At 46.0% G+C, this 13,016-nt stretch overlaps 5 protein-coding genes across 7 annotated transcripts; 3 read left to right on the forward strand and 2 right to left on the reverse strand.

Moving 5' to 3' along the window:
- The first annotated feature begins 501 nt into the window (after positions 1-501).
- AnxB10 (Annexin B10) lies at positions 502-3,088 on the forward strand. Of its 2 annotated transcripts, none has more exons than XM_065868114.2 (4): positions 502-665; positions 1,203-1,914; positions 2,324-2,505; positions 2,614-2,724. In XM_065868114.2, exons 1-4 carry the CDS (start codon positions 654-656, stop codon positions 2,707-2,709), a joined length of 1,002 nt encoding a protein of 333 aa, XP_065724186.1. In that variant the 5' UTR covers positions 502-653; the 3' UTR covers positions 2,710-2,724. The 2 variants fall into 2 exon arrangements, with proteins under 2 accessions (XP_065724186.1, XP_016942476.1); XM_017086987.4 differs by lacking the exon at positions 2,614-2,724 and adding an exon at positions 2,880-3,088 and having other exon boundaries at positions 503-665.
- On the reverse strand, positions 2,994-4,773 carry LOC108019200 (TIP41-like protein). 2 transcript variants are annotated; one of them, XM_017086990.4, is made up of 4 exons: positions 4,616-4,773; positions 4,221-4,555; positions 3,443-3,662; positions 2,994-3,377 (listed from the first exon to the last, which is right to left on the reverse strand). In XM_017086990.4, the coding sequence occupies exons 1-4, from the start codon at positions 4,625-4,627 to the stop codon at positions 3,129-3,131; spliced, it is 816 nt and encodes a 271-aa protein (XP_016942479.1). In that variant the 5' UTR covers positions 4,628-4,773; the 3' UTR covers positions 2,994-3,128. The 2 variants fall into 2 exon arrangements, with proteins under 2 accessions (XP_016942479.1, XP_016942478.1); XM_017086989.4 differs by having other exon boundaries at positions 4,221-4,558; positions 4,616-4,747.
- A 234-nt stretch (positions 4,774-5,007) lies between these two features.
- LOC108019189 (xaa-Pro aminopeptidase 3) lies at positions 5,008-6,961 on the forward strand. The gene is made up of 2 exons (XM_017086962.4): positions 5,008-5,488; positions 5,548-6,961. Exons 1-2 carry the CDS (start codon positions 5,123-5,125, stop codon positions 6,811-6,813), a joined length of 1,632 nt encoding a protein of 543 aa, XP_016942451.2. The 5' UTR covers positions 5,008-5,122; the 3' UTR covers positions 6,814-6,961.
- Positions 6,892-8,311, reverse strand: LOC108019190 (delta(3,5)-Delta(2,4)-dienoyl-CoA isomerase, mitochondrial). The gene is made up of 4 exons (XM_017086963.4): positions 8,153-8,311; positions 7,843-8,017; positions 7,148-7,772; positions 6,892-7,089 (listed from the first exon to the last, which is right to left on the reverse strand). The coding sequence occupies exons 1-4, from the start codon at positions 8,202-8,204 to the stop codon at positions 6,991-6,993; spliced, it is 951 nt and encodes a 316-aa protein (XP_016942452.2). The 5' UTR covers positions 8,205-8,311; the 3' UTR covers positions 6,892-6,990.
- A 961-nt stretch (positions 8,312-9,272) lies between these two features.
- Positions 9,273-11,891, forward strand: Phf7 (PHD finger protein 7). Its single transcript, XM_017086555.4, has 3 exons — positions 9,273-9,500; positions 9,596-10,095; positions 10,161-11,891. Exons 1-3 carry the CDS (start codon positions 9,396-9,398, stop codon positions 11,200-11,202), a joined length of 1,647 nt encoding a protein of 548 aa, XP_016942044.1. The 5' UTR covers positions 9,273-9,395; the 3' UTR covers positions 11,203-11,891.
- The last annotated feature ends 1,125 nt before the right edge of the window (positions 11,892-13,016 follow it).

Here is a 13,016-nt window from a genome sequence, read left to right on the forward strand (position 1 = left end):
CTTCTAAAAGTATGGCAGGCATACGTTATTTTCACGATCTCGTCAGCAGGTTTTAATTAATTAATTCAAAGAATGTGCCGAATGATTCATTTGCTTTGGAATTCAAGTGCAGGCACATTTGAAGTGGAATTAAAAGCTCTCCCGCGAAAGTCGCGCTCACAAAAGCTTATACACAGAAAAAAATTCAAATCGAATATATAGTTACATATATTTTATATTATTTTACGCTATTTGGGTAATTTTTAGCAAGGAAAGTATGGATCGATATTTTTTCATTATATAAAATAGCTTTTTGTACCAGTTACTCATAAAGTAAAATTGTATACTAGTTTTATTTTCCATTATTTCTGGGTTAAAAAAGTTAATTAAATGACCAAGTTCGATATGATAATTATTCGCAAGATGATGTTGTTATTTTTCCGTGTAAAACTTGTGCTCTGTAGTGAGTACAATGCAGAGAGCACCGCCAAGAGACCCCAGTGCAGTAGTACATACCTCCCATTCGGAATTATTCACCGAAAGCAGGCGGAGACAACAAGACGTCGCAAGAAGAATAGATAAATAAACCCCAAGAGAAACGTTGATTTTCGTGAATCGGCCATCTTAACACCGAAGAATACCCGTAAATTACTAAAAAATCTTCCAGCTACACAATGGATTACCAGGTTAGTGGATAGCTGGTGAACTATGTTGATTCTATTGCAACATTGCACTTATTGATTTGCCACCTCGATGCGTCATAAGCTACACAGAAAGAAAATGTGGTATGGATGATCTATATGATAATTTCACAACACACTTAAGGTCAAATACCAGCACTTTCTTTTGATAAGTGAAAACTTACAACTTTTTAATTGATATCAAGACCAAAAAATTATGGGATATGTATTGACTCATATAAAAAACTATAATTGCAGGTCAGGATTATTGTATACACTATAATTAGCCTAGAATAAATTATGGTATTTACAAGGCTGAATACATACAAAGTTTATTGGGCACCGGTGGTATTCGAACCCGTACCAAGGCTATCAGATATGACATTACAAAAATTTTTTTAATCATTTTTGGCTAACTGTGCTGAAAATTTAGAAACTTAATGAAAAATGATTTTTAATCGAATATATATATTTTAGTACCCTTCACTTATTTGTTTTTACATGTACATATGATATATACCTTTTTTTGTTTTTACCGTGTAGCCCGTGCCCACCGTGAAGAACGCTAGCCCCTTCGACGCCTCGCAGGACGCCCAGGTGCTGCGGGCAGCGATGAAGGGATTCGGCACCGATGAGCAAGAGATCATCGAGATCCTCGCCGGCAGGAGCAACCAGCAGAGGCAGGCCATCAAGGCTATCTACGAGGCGGAATTCGAGCGGGACCTGATCGATGACCTCAAGGACGAGCTGGGCGGCAAGTTCGAGGACGTGATCGTGGGCCTGATGATGCCACCGGTGGAGTATCTGTGCAAGCAGCTGCACGCCGCCATGGCGGGAATCGGAACGGAGGAGGCAACTCTCGTGGAGATCCTGTGCACCAAGAGCAACGAGGAGATGGCCGAGATTGTGGCTGCCTATGAGGATCGTTACCAGCGCCCGTTGGCGGAGCAGATGTGCAGCGAAACGTCTGGATTCTTCCGCCGCCTGCTTACGTTAATCGTGACCGGAGTCCGCGACGGTCTGAAAACTCCCGTCAATGCCGATGAGGCCAAGGAGCAGGCCGCCCAGCTGTATTCCGCCGGCGAGGCCAAGCTGGGAACGGACGAGGAGGTCTTCAACCGGATCATGTCGCATGCCAGCTTCCCGCAGCTGCGACTCGTCTTCGAGGAGTACAAGGAGCTCTCCGGACAGACCATCGAGCAGGCCATCAAGCATGAGATGTCCGATGAGCTGCACGAGGCCATGATGGCCATAGGTCAGTAATCGATCACCCTAATTGACTCATTTGTAAATGGGTGAGTCAAAGCTGATCTTAGGTTGCCAACAGAATTATTAGTCATTTTTAGTAAATTGAGAGTTTTCGCAGAATGAACAAGTCTCCTAAAACATCGTTATCTAATTTTTTTATTATCTAGAGAGATATCATTTTGATGGCGTTACTGTCCCCTCCATTGCTAATCTAAATCTTAACACGAAAGGCAAGGATACACTTTAAAAACTTTAACTATAGTCTCCCTTTACTGCGTATTGAAAACTCCTGAAGAATTCGCGCTTTAAATGTCAATTTAATGAGGTTAAGTTTTCGAAGCTAATATTGGATTCCTATTTTTGTTACACACCCATAAGTTTTTTAATGTTTCCTTAACGATTTCAAAATCTTCTAGTTGAGTGCGTCCAGTCACCGGCGGCCTTCTTCGCCAACCGTCTGTACAAGGCCATGAATGGAGCCGGCACCGATGACGCCACCCTCATCCGCATCATCATCAGTCGCTCGGAGATCGACCTGGAGACGATTAAGCAGGAGTTCGAGCGGATCTACAACCGGACGCTACACAGCGCCGTGGAGGTAAGTGCATCTCGCAATAAAGGCGAGTGCTTTGCACCTGGTTAATGCATCCCTTTCCCCTTTTTTTACTCGAATTCGGTATTTGTTGCGGTGTTTGTGTTGTCCTAGGACGTAAGTATTGGCCACGCCATTGGTGTAACGGTTGCAGTCACAATTTCGTTTACTCCTCGGTCTCAAATGCTTTTCTTACACTACATTTGCTAGACTATCGTAGGATAGATTTTTCCAAAAACCTCTAGACACGGTTAATTTTCTAAATTTCATTATTGGCTTACTAAAAACTATTTATAATCGTATGTTTATAAACATAATTGTAGTGTAATTAGGGCATGAATCAAGGATTTCCTTTCATCCCGTTTTTATCTCTTTTTCAGGCGGAGACCTCTGGCGACTACAAACGGGCCCTAACCGCCCTACTTGGAACCGCCTAAACCTAGGGATGTTGGCAGCTGGTCCGCCCAATATTTTATCCGTATTAATAGCCGTACTTGTAGTGTGCCTTTTAGGTAAATCGCTTTTAATGTCTGCGCATGCGCACACCCGGTGGCATTAAATAAACGCACATAGCAGCAGTTCTAACTAATACGGAGTTTGACAAAGGCCTGGGGCTGGGCATCAGTGGACTACTTAAAGAACAGCTTGTGCATCTGCTTGCTCTTAACGGGCAAAAAGTTCTGCATTTCATCTGGGTTGGTCCAAAAGGCAACGGAGTTCTGGAGCTCTGAGCAGGGCGCCTCCCTGTGGATGTACTCCTTCAGTATAAAGTCGTTCTCGATCTCGTAGTGAAAGCGCGTGTCGTGCATCCGGATGAGCACGTCGTCCACACGCAGGAAGTGGCGCAGAAGTATAAAGAAACCAGAGGGCATCACGCGCTGTCGGAGGAAAAGTGGAGTTTCTTAAGAAAGGCATCTCTCTATGATGACAACTGTGTACTTACAATTCGCACGCTCATCACGGAAATGCCGTGGTCGTGCAGTTCGTCCTCGAAGAGCGTAAGATCATGGTAAAATATGATGTTCTCGCGCTGCATCAGCTTGAACTTGTTGAGTGTCTGATCCGTGCTCTCCGAACGCACCTTATCGTTCATGGTGCCCTGGTAGGTGGTTGTGAATGTCCAGTCGAAGGGCTTGAACTTCTCCTCCATTGTCTGCTCGGAACTGAATAATTAATAATCGTTTAGTAACACTAAAAAGAAGTGTAAGACAAGTGTAAGTTGGGGAACTTCCAAAGGCTCTAATTCATAAAATATTACTGGCACCGATTCAAAATTTTGGAGAAAATAGGTCTAAAGATTTAATAAGTTTATAGATATAAGAGACATAATGATAAACAAGGGTTTACCAGAAATTTCTGAAGGTAAGCTTGAAAGGATTTAGAATTACTAATAGGGTTATATATATCGCCCAAATATTTGGTGACGAAATTTAAAAGAATAGAATATACGATTCAATGATTTAAAACATTTATAACAAAACAAAAATTTCTAAAGGTAATTTTAAAAGAACAGCTAAAAATTTATCATTATCTCAGGGTTTGTACTTGATAGAATTATAGATACGTATGCCCCAATTAGGGATTTGCTATTTTTGGCATTCCGGGCAAAGTATTGGATGCAGACGGAACTAAGAAGTTGATCAGATCTCTTGGAATAGTCTTATAAAAAATGGAGACCCGTGTTTCCAAACGAATCTATATAGATATGTGGGAGTACCCACCGGGTTTCCCGCCACTCCTGGGCGCAGGCAACCTCCAGCGGCTGCTTTCCGTTGGACACCATGGCCAGCGCCTCCATGGGCCGGAACTCGATGACGGCGCCGTCCTTGTGCTTGAGCACCAGGTGGTTCTTGTGGAACACCATGTCGGGCAGGTGGGGCAGCTCCAGGGAGTACTGGTAGTGGCAGAGGTCGCAGCGGTCGGCTGCCTCCTTGGGGCAGCACTCGGTGGTGCCCAGCTTGCAGCTGCTCTTCAGGATGTGCGATTTCTCGTAGCTGATGGCCCAGCCGTGGAACTGGATCGCCTCTCTGTCCACCGGCAGCCGGGGCACAAAGCACTGCTGGCGGGGATTGGGTTGAGTGTTTGGCCATTGGGCATTGCAACTACCACCACCTACCTCGTTCGACATTGTCCGGATCTACCAAAAACTCTTAAAGACTCTGTATTCAAAGCGTAAATCCTGTTCAAAAAGTCATTAAAGAATATTGCACTTTTTTATTATCGATAACAACATTATAGTGTTTTTATGCATCGATGACCTTAAAAGCTTAGTGCCGGTACCATCGGAGATTTTCGATTATCGCAAATTATTTGAAAATTAAAAATCATTAATCATAAACCTATTCTATTGACCAGTTGAAGCAAGAAAATAGACCACAAATTTCTGATAATGTTGTTGAAAAAGAAAAATGTTTTGTTTTAAAATTCAAGCGCGCAACAGCTATCGATAGCGTCACCTGTCAATCGGCGGTACACTTGTTACCCAACTGTCTGGCAACCCATTTTCGGTTTTGTTTTTATTCCGTTCCTTGTTGTTATTGTTTTTGTCCGTTCGGATTTCTTATGTGGGAAATTTGTAGATTCTAAGCGGCAAGGCAAGGCAAGTAAAGGAACCGGAAGCACGATGAATGCCCTGAGGCGCCTGGACCGCCTGATGGCACCAACCGCCCGCCGCAGCGCCGCCATCTCCACATGCCTGTGGCCCCGCAGGAACCAAACCACGACGAGCTCCTCCGGAAGTCGCACCTCCAGCGCCTCGGTGAACGCGGCCGAGGTGCGCGGCGTGGCCCAGATCCTGCGCCAGCAGAAGGGCAACCTGGGCCAGCCCACCAGCGTCTCACATCCGCACCTCATCCAGCCGGATGAACTGGTTCCCGGCGTGGAGCTTGGCGAGATTAAGGAGCGGCGCTTGCAGCTGATGCAGAACATCCGCGCCTATGCGCGCAGCTTCGGCGGCGAGTTCAACGGCCACTCGAGTCCCTGCCACATGGTGAGATCCGCTTTAGAAAACATACATATGTTTAAACATTAACACCAAATCCTTCTTAGTTCGTCCTGGGCGCCGCCTCCAAGAAGTACATGAGCGGCAAGATCCCCTATGTGTTCCGGCAGAATTCAGACTTCTACTACCTCACCGGTTGCCTGGAGCCAGACGCCGTGCTCCTGCTGACCATCGACGAGGCTCAAAACGTACAGTCCGAACTGTTCATGCGCCCCAAGGATCCGCATGCCGAGCTCTGGGATGGTCCGCGCACCGGGCCCGAGTTGGCCGTGCCGCTCTTCGGCGTCACGGAGGCCCATCCGCTGTTCATGCTAGAGTCAGTGCTGGCCAAGAGAGCTGCCGCCCTGAAGCCACACATTTGGTTCGACAAGAAGACCTCCGATCTGCCATCGTTGGCGGAGGACATGCTGCGCCTGAGTGGCGTGGAGCAGCGTCCGTTGTTGCCCGCCTACACTTTCCTGGAAGCCATGCGACTGCTCAAATCCCGCGCGGAGATGCAGCTGATGCGACGCACCTGCGACATAGCCTCTCGCTCCTTCAACGAGGTGATGGCCGAAACGCGGCCTGGACAATCGGAGCATCACCTGTTCGCGGCCATTGACTACAAGTGCCGCATGCGCAACGCCAGCCACCTGGCCTATCCGCCCGTGGTGGCCGCCGGAAAGAATGCCACAGTGATCCACTACGTGAGCAATAGCCAATTGCTAGGGCCCCAGGATATGGTACTGATGGACGCCGGCTGCGAGTACGGCGGCTACACCAGCGACATCACACGCACGTGGCCGGCTGGCGGGCAGTTCACAGAGCCGCAGCGCACACTGTACGAGATGCTGCACCAGCTGCAGGCCGAGATCATTGGCACCGTGATGAAGCCGGGCGGCGAGACACTCGACCAACTGTTTGAGACCACCTGTTTCAAGCTGGGCAAGTACCTCCAGGAGATCGGCCTGGTGAGCAAGTCTGTGACCGACTACAAGGAGCTGGCCGGCCAGGGATACCGCTTCTGTCCGCACCACGTCTCCCACTACCTGGGCATGGACGTCCACGACACGCCACATGTGCCGCGCAACACACGCATCGTGCCCGGCATGGTCTTCACCGTGGAGCCAGGCATCTATATCGGTCAGGATTGCGGCGACGTGCCGCCCGAGTTCCGAGGCATTGGCATCCGCATCGAGGACGACCTGCTGATTAACGAACACGGCCAGGTGGAGGTCCTCACGGACGCCTGCGTCAAGGATCCACGCGCTCTGCAGGAACTGTGCCAACAGCAGCAGAGGGATTCGGATTCCGGCGCTTCCGCTTTGTTGTGATCCCTCGGAGCTTTAAATTCCTAGTCATAAGTCGGTGCGTCCTTCAATCATCTTCCCAATAATTTCGCACGCCAGTAGTCCTAGTCTTAAAGTAAAGGCAGCTGGTGTATTTATGAATGCATACAAGGCAAATACATTGTAAATTCGATCCCGCTGCCGTTGGGTTTTAATCACAGATCACAGCTTGGCGAAAACGGGCTTCTCATCCTTGGTTAACTGGGCGGCCACTGCCTGTGCAAAGTCCTCCGACTGCAGATTGAGCTTGTTGAGCAGGCGCTGAAAAGGGCAAAATTTAGTTAGCTGTGGTTTTCTCTTGAGACATTTGTATGCCTACAATGTGATCCAATCCCTGCTGGTTGGTGTGCTCCAGCGAGTAGGTAAGATTTTCCTTGGTTGTCTGCACCGCAATGGGGCTCTTGCTGGCAATGACCTCGGCCAGAGCCAAGGCTCCGCTCAGCAGAGACTCCTTGTCCGGAAAGACGCGACTCACCAGACCGGAGGAATGGGCCTCGGCCGCCTCGAACTTACGGCCGGTGAAGCAGAGCTCCCGGGCAAGAGACTGGCTGCCCACCGCCTTGGGCAGACGCTGCAAAGTGCCCACATCGGCGGCCATACCGATGTCCACCTCCTTGACCTGGAAGAAGGCGTCCTCGGTGCAGTAGCGGATGTCGGAGGCGGTGATCAGGTCCACGCCGGCACCAATGCACGCCTTGTGCACGGCCGTGATCACCGGCTTGGGGCACTGCTCCAGGCTGCTCATCGAGTCCTGGTACAGCTTGATCATTCGCTCTAAGATGACGCCCTTGCGGGCATAGTCGTCGGTCTCGGCCAGCGTCTGGCCCAGGCTCATCATGTCGTTGAGATCGATGCCGGCGGTGAAGTGCTTCCCAGCGGCGGACACAACTATAGCTCGGCAATCTGGATTGATGGCCAGTCCGTCGATGCACTCCTTGATCTCCCTGCAAACGGAATGGAGGTTAGCCAGTGTTCCGGGACTGGGATCTGAGCTAGAGCTACTAATAAACCCACAGCCACATCTGCCGGTTGATGGCATTAAACTTGCTGGGACGATGGAGCTCCACATGGAAGACGAACGGTTTGGGCGAACTGATGGCCAGGGTCTTGAAGTGGCCAGTGGGTCCGGATTCCGGGTGGGCGTGGGCAGAGAGGTTCCTCTGGGTCTGCATCTGGATGGTTCGGATGGCTAGTGGAAATGAATTAGAATTGAGTTCACATAAAGGCAAAGGTTCAGTTCACCGGCACTTTCGGACTTTGAACCGAACCCAGATCTTGTACCCGCCAGGCGGGATTTCTGCTTATCGGGGTCATAGGCACCTACCGGTGGACTTGGGTGCCAGCTTCATCAGCGTATTCATTCGGGAGAGCCACATTTTTGTGCAATTAAACTTATTTCAAATCAAATAAACTTGTTGCGGTACCGAAATTAGTTTTGTTTGTTTATCGATAAGTGGTAGTGATGCCATCTGGTTGGGGCATTCAAATTGGCCGCGCTCAGCAGTAATCAGTGATCAAGTTGGTTCTAACTATAACGCTAACTAGAATTTACAACTTCAAAAATTCAAAGCTGCATTCTCAATTTGTTGACAGTCAGTTTATAAGCAAATGGTTTTTATTAATAGTTTGAAAAGCGATATCTATTGCCATTGCAAGTATTGCATTGCGCACAGCAATCGTGGATACATAAAAATCAAAAAGCCTATTCCAAATAATTATGTTAATTCTCATCGATATTTTACTTATCGCTTATTATAAAAAGTTTTAAAAACGATGCCGCAAATGCAGCATTGCGCACAGCAATCGTGGATACATAAAAGTCAAAATGGTCCGAACAATTATAAAAAATGTTTCTTAATCGATGGTTTTTTAATAATAATTCAGTTAATTATTATCGATATTTTACTCATCGTTTTTTATTAAAAGTTCATTTGAAAAACGATATCTATTGCCACCGCAACTTTAGCATTGTGCACAGAAATTGAGAATAAAAATTAAAAAGGCGGGAATAGTTGTAAAGAATTTACGTCATTGGGCTTAAGATTAATTCTGTTAACTATTATCGATGACCATGAATTAAGAAAAGGCAGGGTACTATTTGTGCGCTCCTTTTTTACTAAACTTTCATGTTGTTTTGCGGATCGCGGTCATTGATTGTTATATTTATAGTATTACCGATATGTATTATTATTATTAAGGACAGCTAAACTAAAGCCAAGCCAGGCATTTAAGTCGAACCCATTCTGGGTTTAAAAAAACCCAAAATTACACTATAAACTTAAACTAAATATTTTGCAAAGCTATACAAGAACCGCAAAATACTTAGCATAACAATATAAAATATCGATAAAAAACATAATTCAAATTGTGGCGGGGTTGGTGCGGTGCGGCCTGGTCACACTGGTGACAATCGAAGTACTAGTGACAGCAGGGTTGATCTCCGATTCATTGGCATTTAGCGCGCGACAACTCTCGGCTCGGCCTTTTTTGTCAGCAATTCGGAGAATTTAGTTCTTACTTTGTGAATACAATTCAACAATAAAAGGTGAGCAAACTAAAAGGCAATCATGGCAAAGATGTGTGTGCTGTGTCGCAGCAGCGAAACGGAGGATCCATTGTCCTTCGGCCGCACCATCGAGGAAGGAAATATTATGGTGCACCACAACTGTCTGGTAAGTGCCATTAATTTTAAAGGCCATGCCGGGCAAAACCGTCTGAAACCCCTTTCGCCCTGTCTCTCGCTTCCCCTCCGCTCCCCCTCTTGCAGTACCTGAGCTCCAATCTCGTCCAGCGCGGTAACAACCGTGTCGGCATCTTGCGCTTCCTGATGGAAGACATCCGCGCCGAGGCCAGGCGTTGCTTCCCTCTTCTTTGTGTTTACTGCCACCGCCCGGGCGCCAATATCGGTTGCTGCAAGTCCGGCTGCCGTCGAACCTTCCACACGAAGTGCGGCATCGACAATCTCGCCCAGAACCAGTTTCGTGGGACATACAAGTCGTACTGCCACCGCCATGTTATCACCCATCGCCGTCGCCCGGCTAGCTCGGACACCATCTGTGTCATCTGCACGGAGCTGCTGGTCGAGGAGGGCGAACGCTTCAATGTGGTGAACATGCTTTATTCGCCATGCTGCCGGAACGGCTGGTACCACCGCAAATGCCTACAGATGTACGCCAACACTTCCGGGTACTTCTTCAAGTGTCCACTATGCAACAATACAGAGGAGTTCCACGACGTGACCCTCATGGGCATCGCAATGTCTAGCCAGTAAGTCCGGAATGAATATATGTATATATGGTTCCCCCCACACTAATATTTCAACTTTTCGCCAGGGACGCCACTTGGGAGACTGAGCCCAATGCCTTCGCGGAACATTTCCGTCGCGACATGGTCTGCGTTGCCGAAGAATGCATGGCGCTGGCCGGCCGCACAGACAACTCCATCCTGCTGCTGTATTGCAATATTTGCGGCTCCAATCCGGCACACGGCTTGTGCATCGGCCAAGCATTTGATACTTACGTCTGCCATGTTTGCGCGGTCGTCTCGCCCGTTCCGCCGTCCCCGGCTGACGATGACAACGAGTCGATGAACTCCGACGAAAGCGACACTTTCGAGTCATTCGCCCAGGAGGCTGCTAACCAAACACTCCCCAGAACTGAGCACACAATTGTCTTGACCAATGAGCGTGATAATGTCCAGCCCAAGCTGTATACCTCCGGCTGGGATCTTAATAATGGTAATGACACCGAGGACGACGACGAAGTGTTCCAGCGTGCGGCTGAAATGCAGGAACGTCAGCAGACGATCGCTGATGTTATCGAGTCTTCGTCCGATGATCAGCCCTCTACATCTGCTGCGGCTGCGCAGATATTAGTTAACCGCAGGATGACCCGTTCCACTGCAGCAGGCGGATCGGCCCGAACTGCACCACGTCGCAGCAGCCTTAGACTGCGGGCCCAGAACCAGGAGAACACCGATCCAAGCAGCTCCTCATCTAACACTGGCAGGCGTTCTTTGCGCTCCCGTCGCACAATGCCCGCCAGAATGCTTGATTCTGACGATGAATCCGATACTGATGCCGAAAAGAGGAACAAGCGCAAGCCGAAGAAGCGCGCCGTGTCTCCTTCCCCACCTGCTATGCCAACACGTAGGCGCAACTTCGGCACCAACACGCCGGAGCCTAGCATGAACGGCTGCTTGCGCTCCATCACTCCGGAGGCAGCCGCCAGTCGCTCCAATGGCCAATCGCCACCAGGCAGAAACTTGCGCCGCAGGACCATGGCCAGCTCAAATCCGACTCGCAACATGGATCTGTCTTGCGTGGCGAACAGAACTCGCAACCGTCTGCCTAGCTACAGGGCCCATCGCAAGTAGGGTTAGCAATCCTATACTCTACAAAAAAACATTCCATGTACAGAATGTTGACTATGCAGCGGATCCCAATGCGTGCGTTCCATCCGCTGCTGCTATTTTAGTTTGTTATGTTTTTTTTTACATCGTTTACACTACACGTACCACAAAACGCTAGTGGTAGGTGAACCCTGATCTCGAAACGAAATGTATTACTAAGAATTGGGGATAATTTTTTTAAGTCATTCAAAATCGAATTTATTTGAAATTCATTTAAAAACTTTTTTTTTGCATTTCAGTTAAAAACTGGTGCTAAACAATGCTTACATCACATTAATTGCAACTTACAAAATACCTATTCGAATGGTTTATGGACAACATTCAACAAAATTAGCATGTTGCCCTTTTTTTTTAAACTCACATTTTCGTGTTTCTGCCAGTCAACAAAATTTCTATGTACCAAAATTTTTTTCTGTTTGTATGAAACTTGCATAACTTTTGAAAAATATATTTGTATTCAACTAATTTTTTTTTCCCCTTGTATGAGCTCTGTCCAATATTTTTTTTTTTTTTAATTTTTTTAAGCTGAATGAATACACCAATACTTCGGTTTTGAATGACTTCCCTCTAACACAAAACAGTACAAAATTATTATATAAACATGGACGGTACATAAATATGAATAAAACAAGGGTGATAAAAAATTGGTAAAACGTAAACAATTTTAATGCGAATTAACGACTACATATTAAAGGGAAGATGAAAAATAAGGACATGACATGAAATAAAAATACCTCAAATAATTATTAATAATAAAAAAATAATTATTAATGAACACATAAACTGAAAACTATATACAATGAGAGTTCAATGCCATATATCATACGAAATACCAGAACTTTTAGTTTTTAGTTTTTTTTTTTTCATTTTAAATCATCTGGTTGTTGGTCGCAACACTGCCACTATGATACAAGGTGTTACAAATTCTTTGGCAGTAATTAAATTCTCGACGTGAGAGTGGCAAGCCACTGCGCCTTGATTCGTATTCAAATTAAAACAAAATTGTGTAGCAATTTGGCCTTGCGTTTTTAAGGTTAAAAAATGTGAAAGCAATCATTAATTTATCCGTTTAAAAAATATGTATAATTTTTGAAAAGAGCGCAGAGTAGATGGCGCTTCATAAACTGTCGAAACATCGATAACCTTACCAGAATCGTTCTGTGCGAATGATTCCCAGACACATTTAATGTTCACTTTAAACTTTAGGGCAACATTTCCCTAATGTTTCAAAATGTGACTATAAATAGTATAACAATTATAAAGGTAAGCTATATTTTAAAGTTTTTGAAGCACTGTATTTTGCCTTTTGGAGCCCTTTTTATAAATTATACATATACATAGGTAAAAATGGTTTTTAAAATTTTAATTCGAAGCAAGCCACCCAGTTTTGGTTTGGTACATGAATGTGTTAAATGTGTCCATGGAATCAAAAAAATTCACAATTCATAATTTTAAGCGTTTTGGAGTGTAACCGCATTTCGGATTTCGAAATCTGAAAGTTCTAATTGATACGAGTTAAACGCCATTGAAGGTTTCTCTGGGCTATAGCCGATTGAAGTTGAATTTTCATGTCTTCAGAGTTATAATAGGTATGGACGTAGGGATTAAAATGCAAAACCAAGTTTTACAAAAAAGTGATGGTATTATGAAATTTCCGAAAAATAGCATTTTCTATTTATGGTATGTTAATACCGAATGATTTATTTCTTTTTAATTTTTCAGTACATTTCGATAATCCACGTTTTGAAAGAAGTGATTTATATTTTGTACTTCTCTAT

Source organism: Drosophila suzukii, chromosome X (assembly GCF_043229965.1).
Source record: "Drosophila suzukii chromosome X, CBGP_Dsuzu_IsoJpt1.0, whole genome shotgun sequence".
Classification (NCBI taxonomy): Eukaryota; Metazoa; Arthropoda; class Insecta; order Diptera; family Drosophilidae; genus Drosophila; species Drosophila suzukii.

What these genes read in the sequence shown, in the direction of transcription:
- AnxB10 (XM_065868114.2), top strand. An exon ending in CGAGGCCATGATGGCCATAG is followed by an intron (nt 1,915 to 2,323) that starts GTCAGTAATCGA and finishes AAAATCTTCTAG; the next exon opens with TTGAGTGCGTCCAGTCACCG. An exon ending in CGCTACACAGCGCCGTGGAG is followed by an intron (nt 2,506 to 2,613) that starts GTAAGTGCATCT and finishes GTGTTGTCCTAG; the next exon opens with GACGTAAGTATTGGCCACGC.
- LOC108019200 (XM_017086989.4), bottom strand. An exon ending in CAGGAGTGGCGGGAAACCCG is followed by an intron (nt 3,663 to 4,220) that starts GTGGGTACTCCC and finishes TTAATTATTCAG; the next exon opens with TTCCGAGCAGACAATGGAGG. An exon ending in CCGTGATGAGCGTGCGAATT is followed by an intron (nt 3,378 to 3,442) that starts GTAAGTACACAG and finishes TTCCTCCGACAG; the next exon opens with CGCGTGATGCCCTCTGGTTT.
- LOC108019189 (XM_017086962.4), top strand. Translation starts at nt 5,123, where the DNA reads ATGAATGCCCTGAGGCGCCTGGACCGCCTGATGGCACCAACCGCCCGC. An exon ending in ACTCGAGTCCCTGCCACATG is followed by an intron (nt 5,489 to 5,547) that starts GTGAGATCCGCT and finishes AATCCTTCTTAG; the next exon opens with TTCGTCCTGGGCGCCGCCTC.
- LOC108019190 (XM_017086963.4), bottom strand. Translation starts at nt 8,204, where the DNA reads ATGTGGCTCTCCCGAATGAATACGCTGATGAAGCTGGCACCCAAGTCC. An exon ending in GCTGGCACCCAAGTCCACCG is followed by an intron (nt 8,018 to 8,152) that starts GTAGGTGCCTAT and finishes CATTTCCACTAG; the next exon opens with CCATCCGAACCATCCAGATG. An exon ending in ATCAACCGGCAGATGTGGCT is followed by an intron (nt 7,773 to 7,842) that starts GTGGGTTTATTA and finishes TTCCGTTTGCAG; the next exon opens with GGAGATCAAGGAGTGCATCG.
- Phf7 (XM_017086555.4), top strand. Translation starts at nt 9,396, where the DNA reads ATGGCAAAGATGTGTGTGCTGTGTCGCAGCAGCGAAACGGAGGATCCA. An exon ending in TGGTGCACCACAACTGTCTG is followed by an intron (nt 9,501 to 9,595) that starts GTAAGTGCCATT and finishes CCCCTCTTGCAG; the next exon opens with TACCTGAGCTCCAATCTCGT. An exon ending in GGCATCGCAATGTCTAGCCA is followed by an intron (nt 10,096 to 10,160) that starts GTAAGTCCGGAA and finishes ACTTTTCGCCAG; the next exon opens with GGACGCCACTTGGGAGACTG.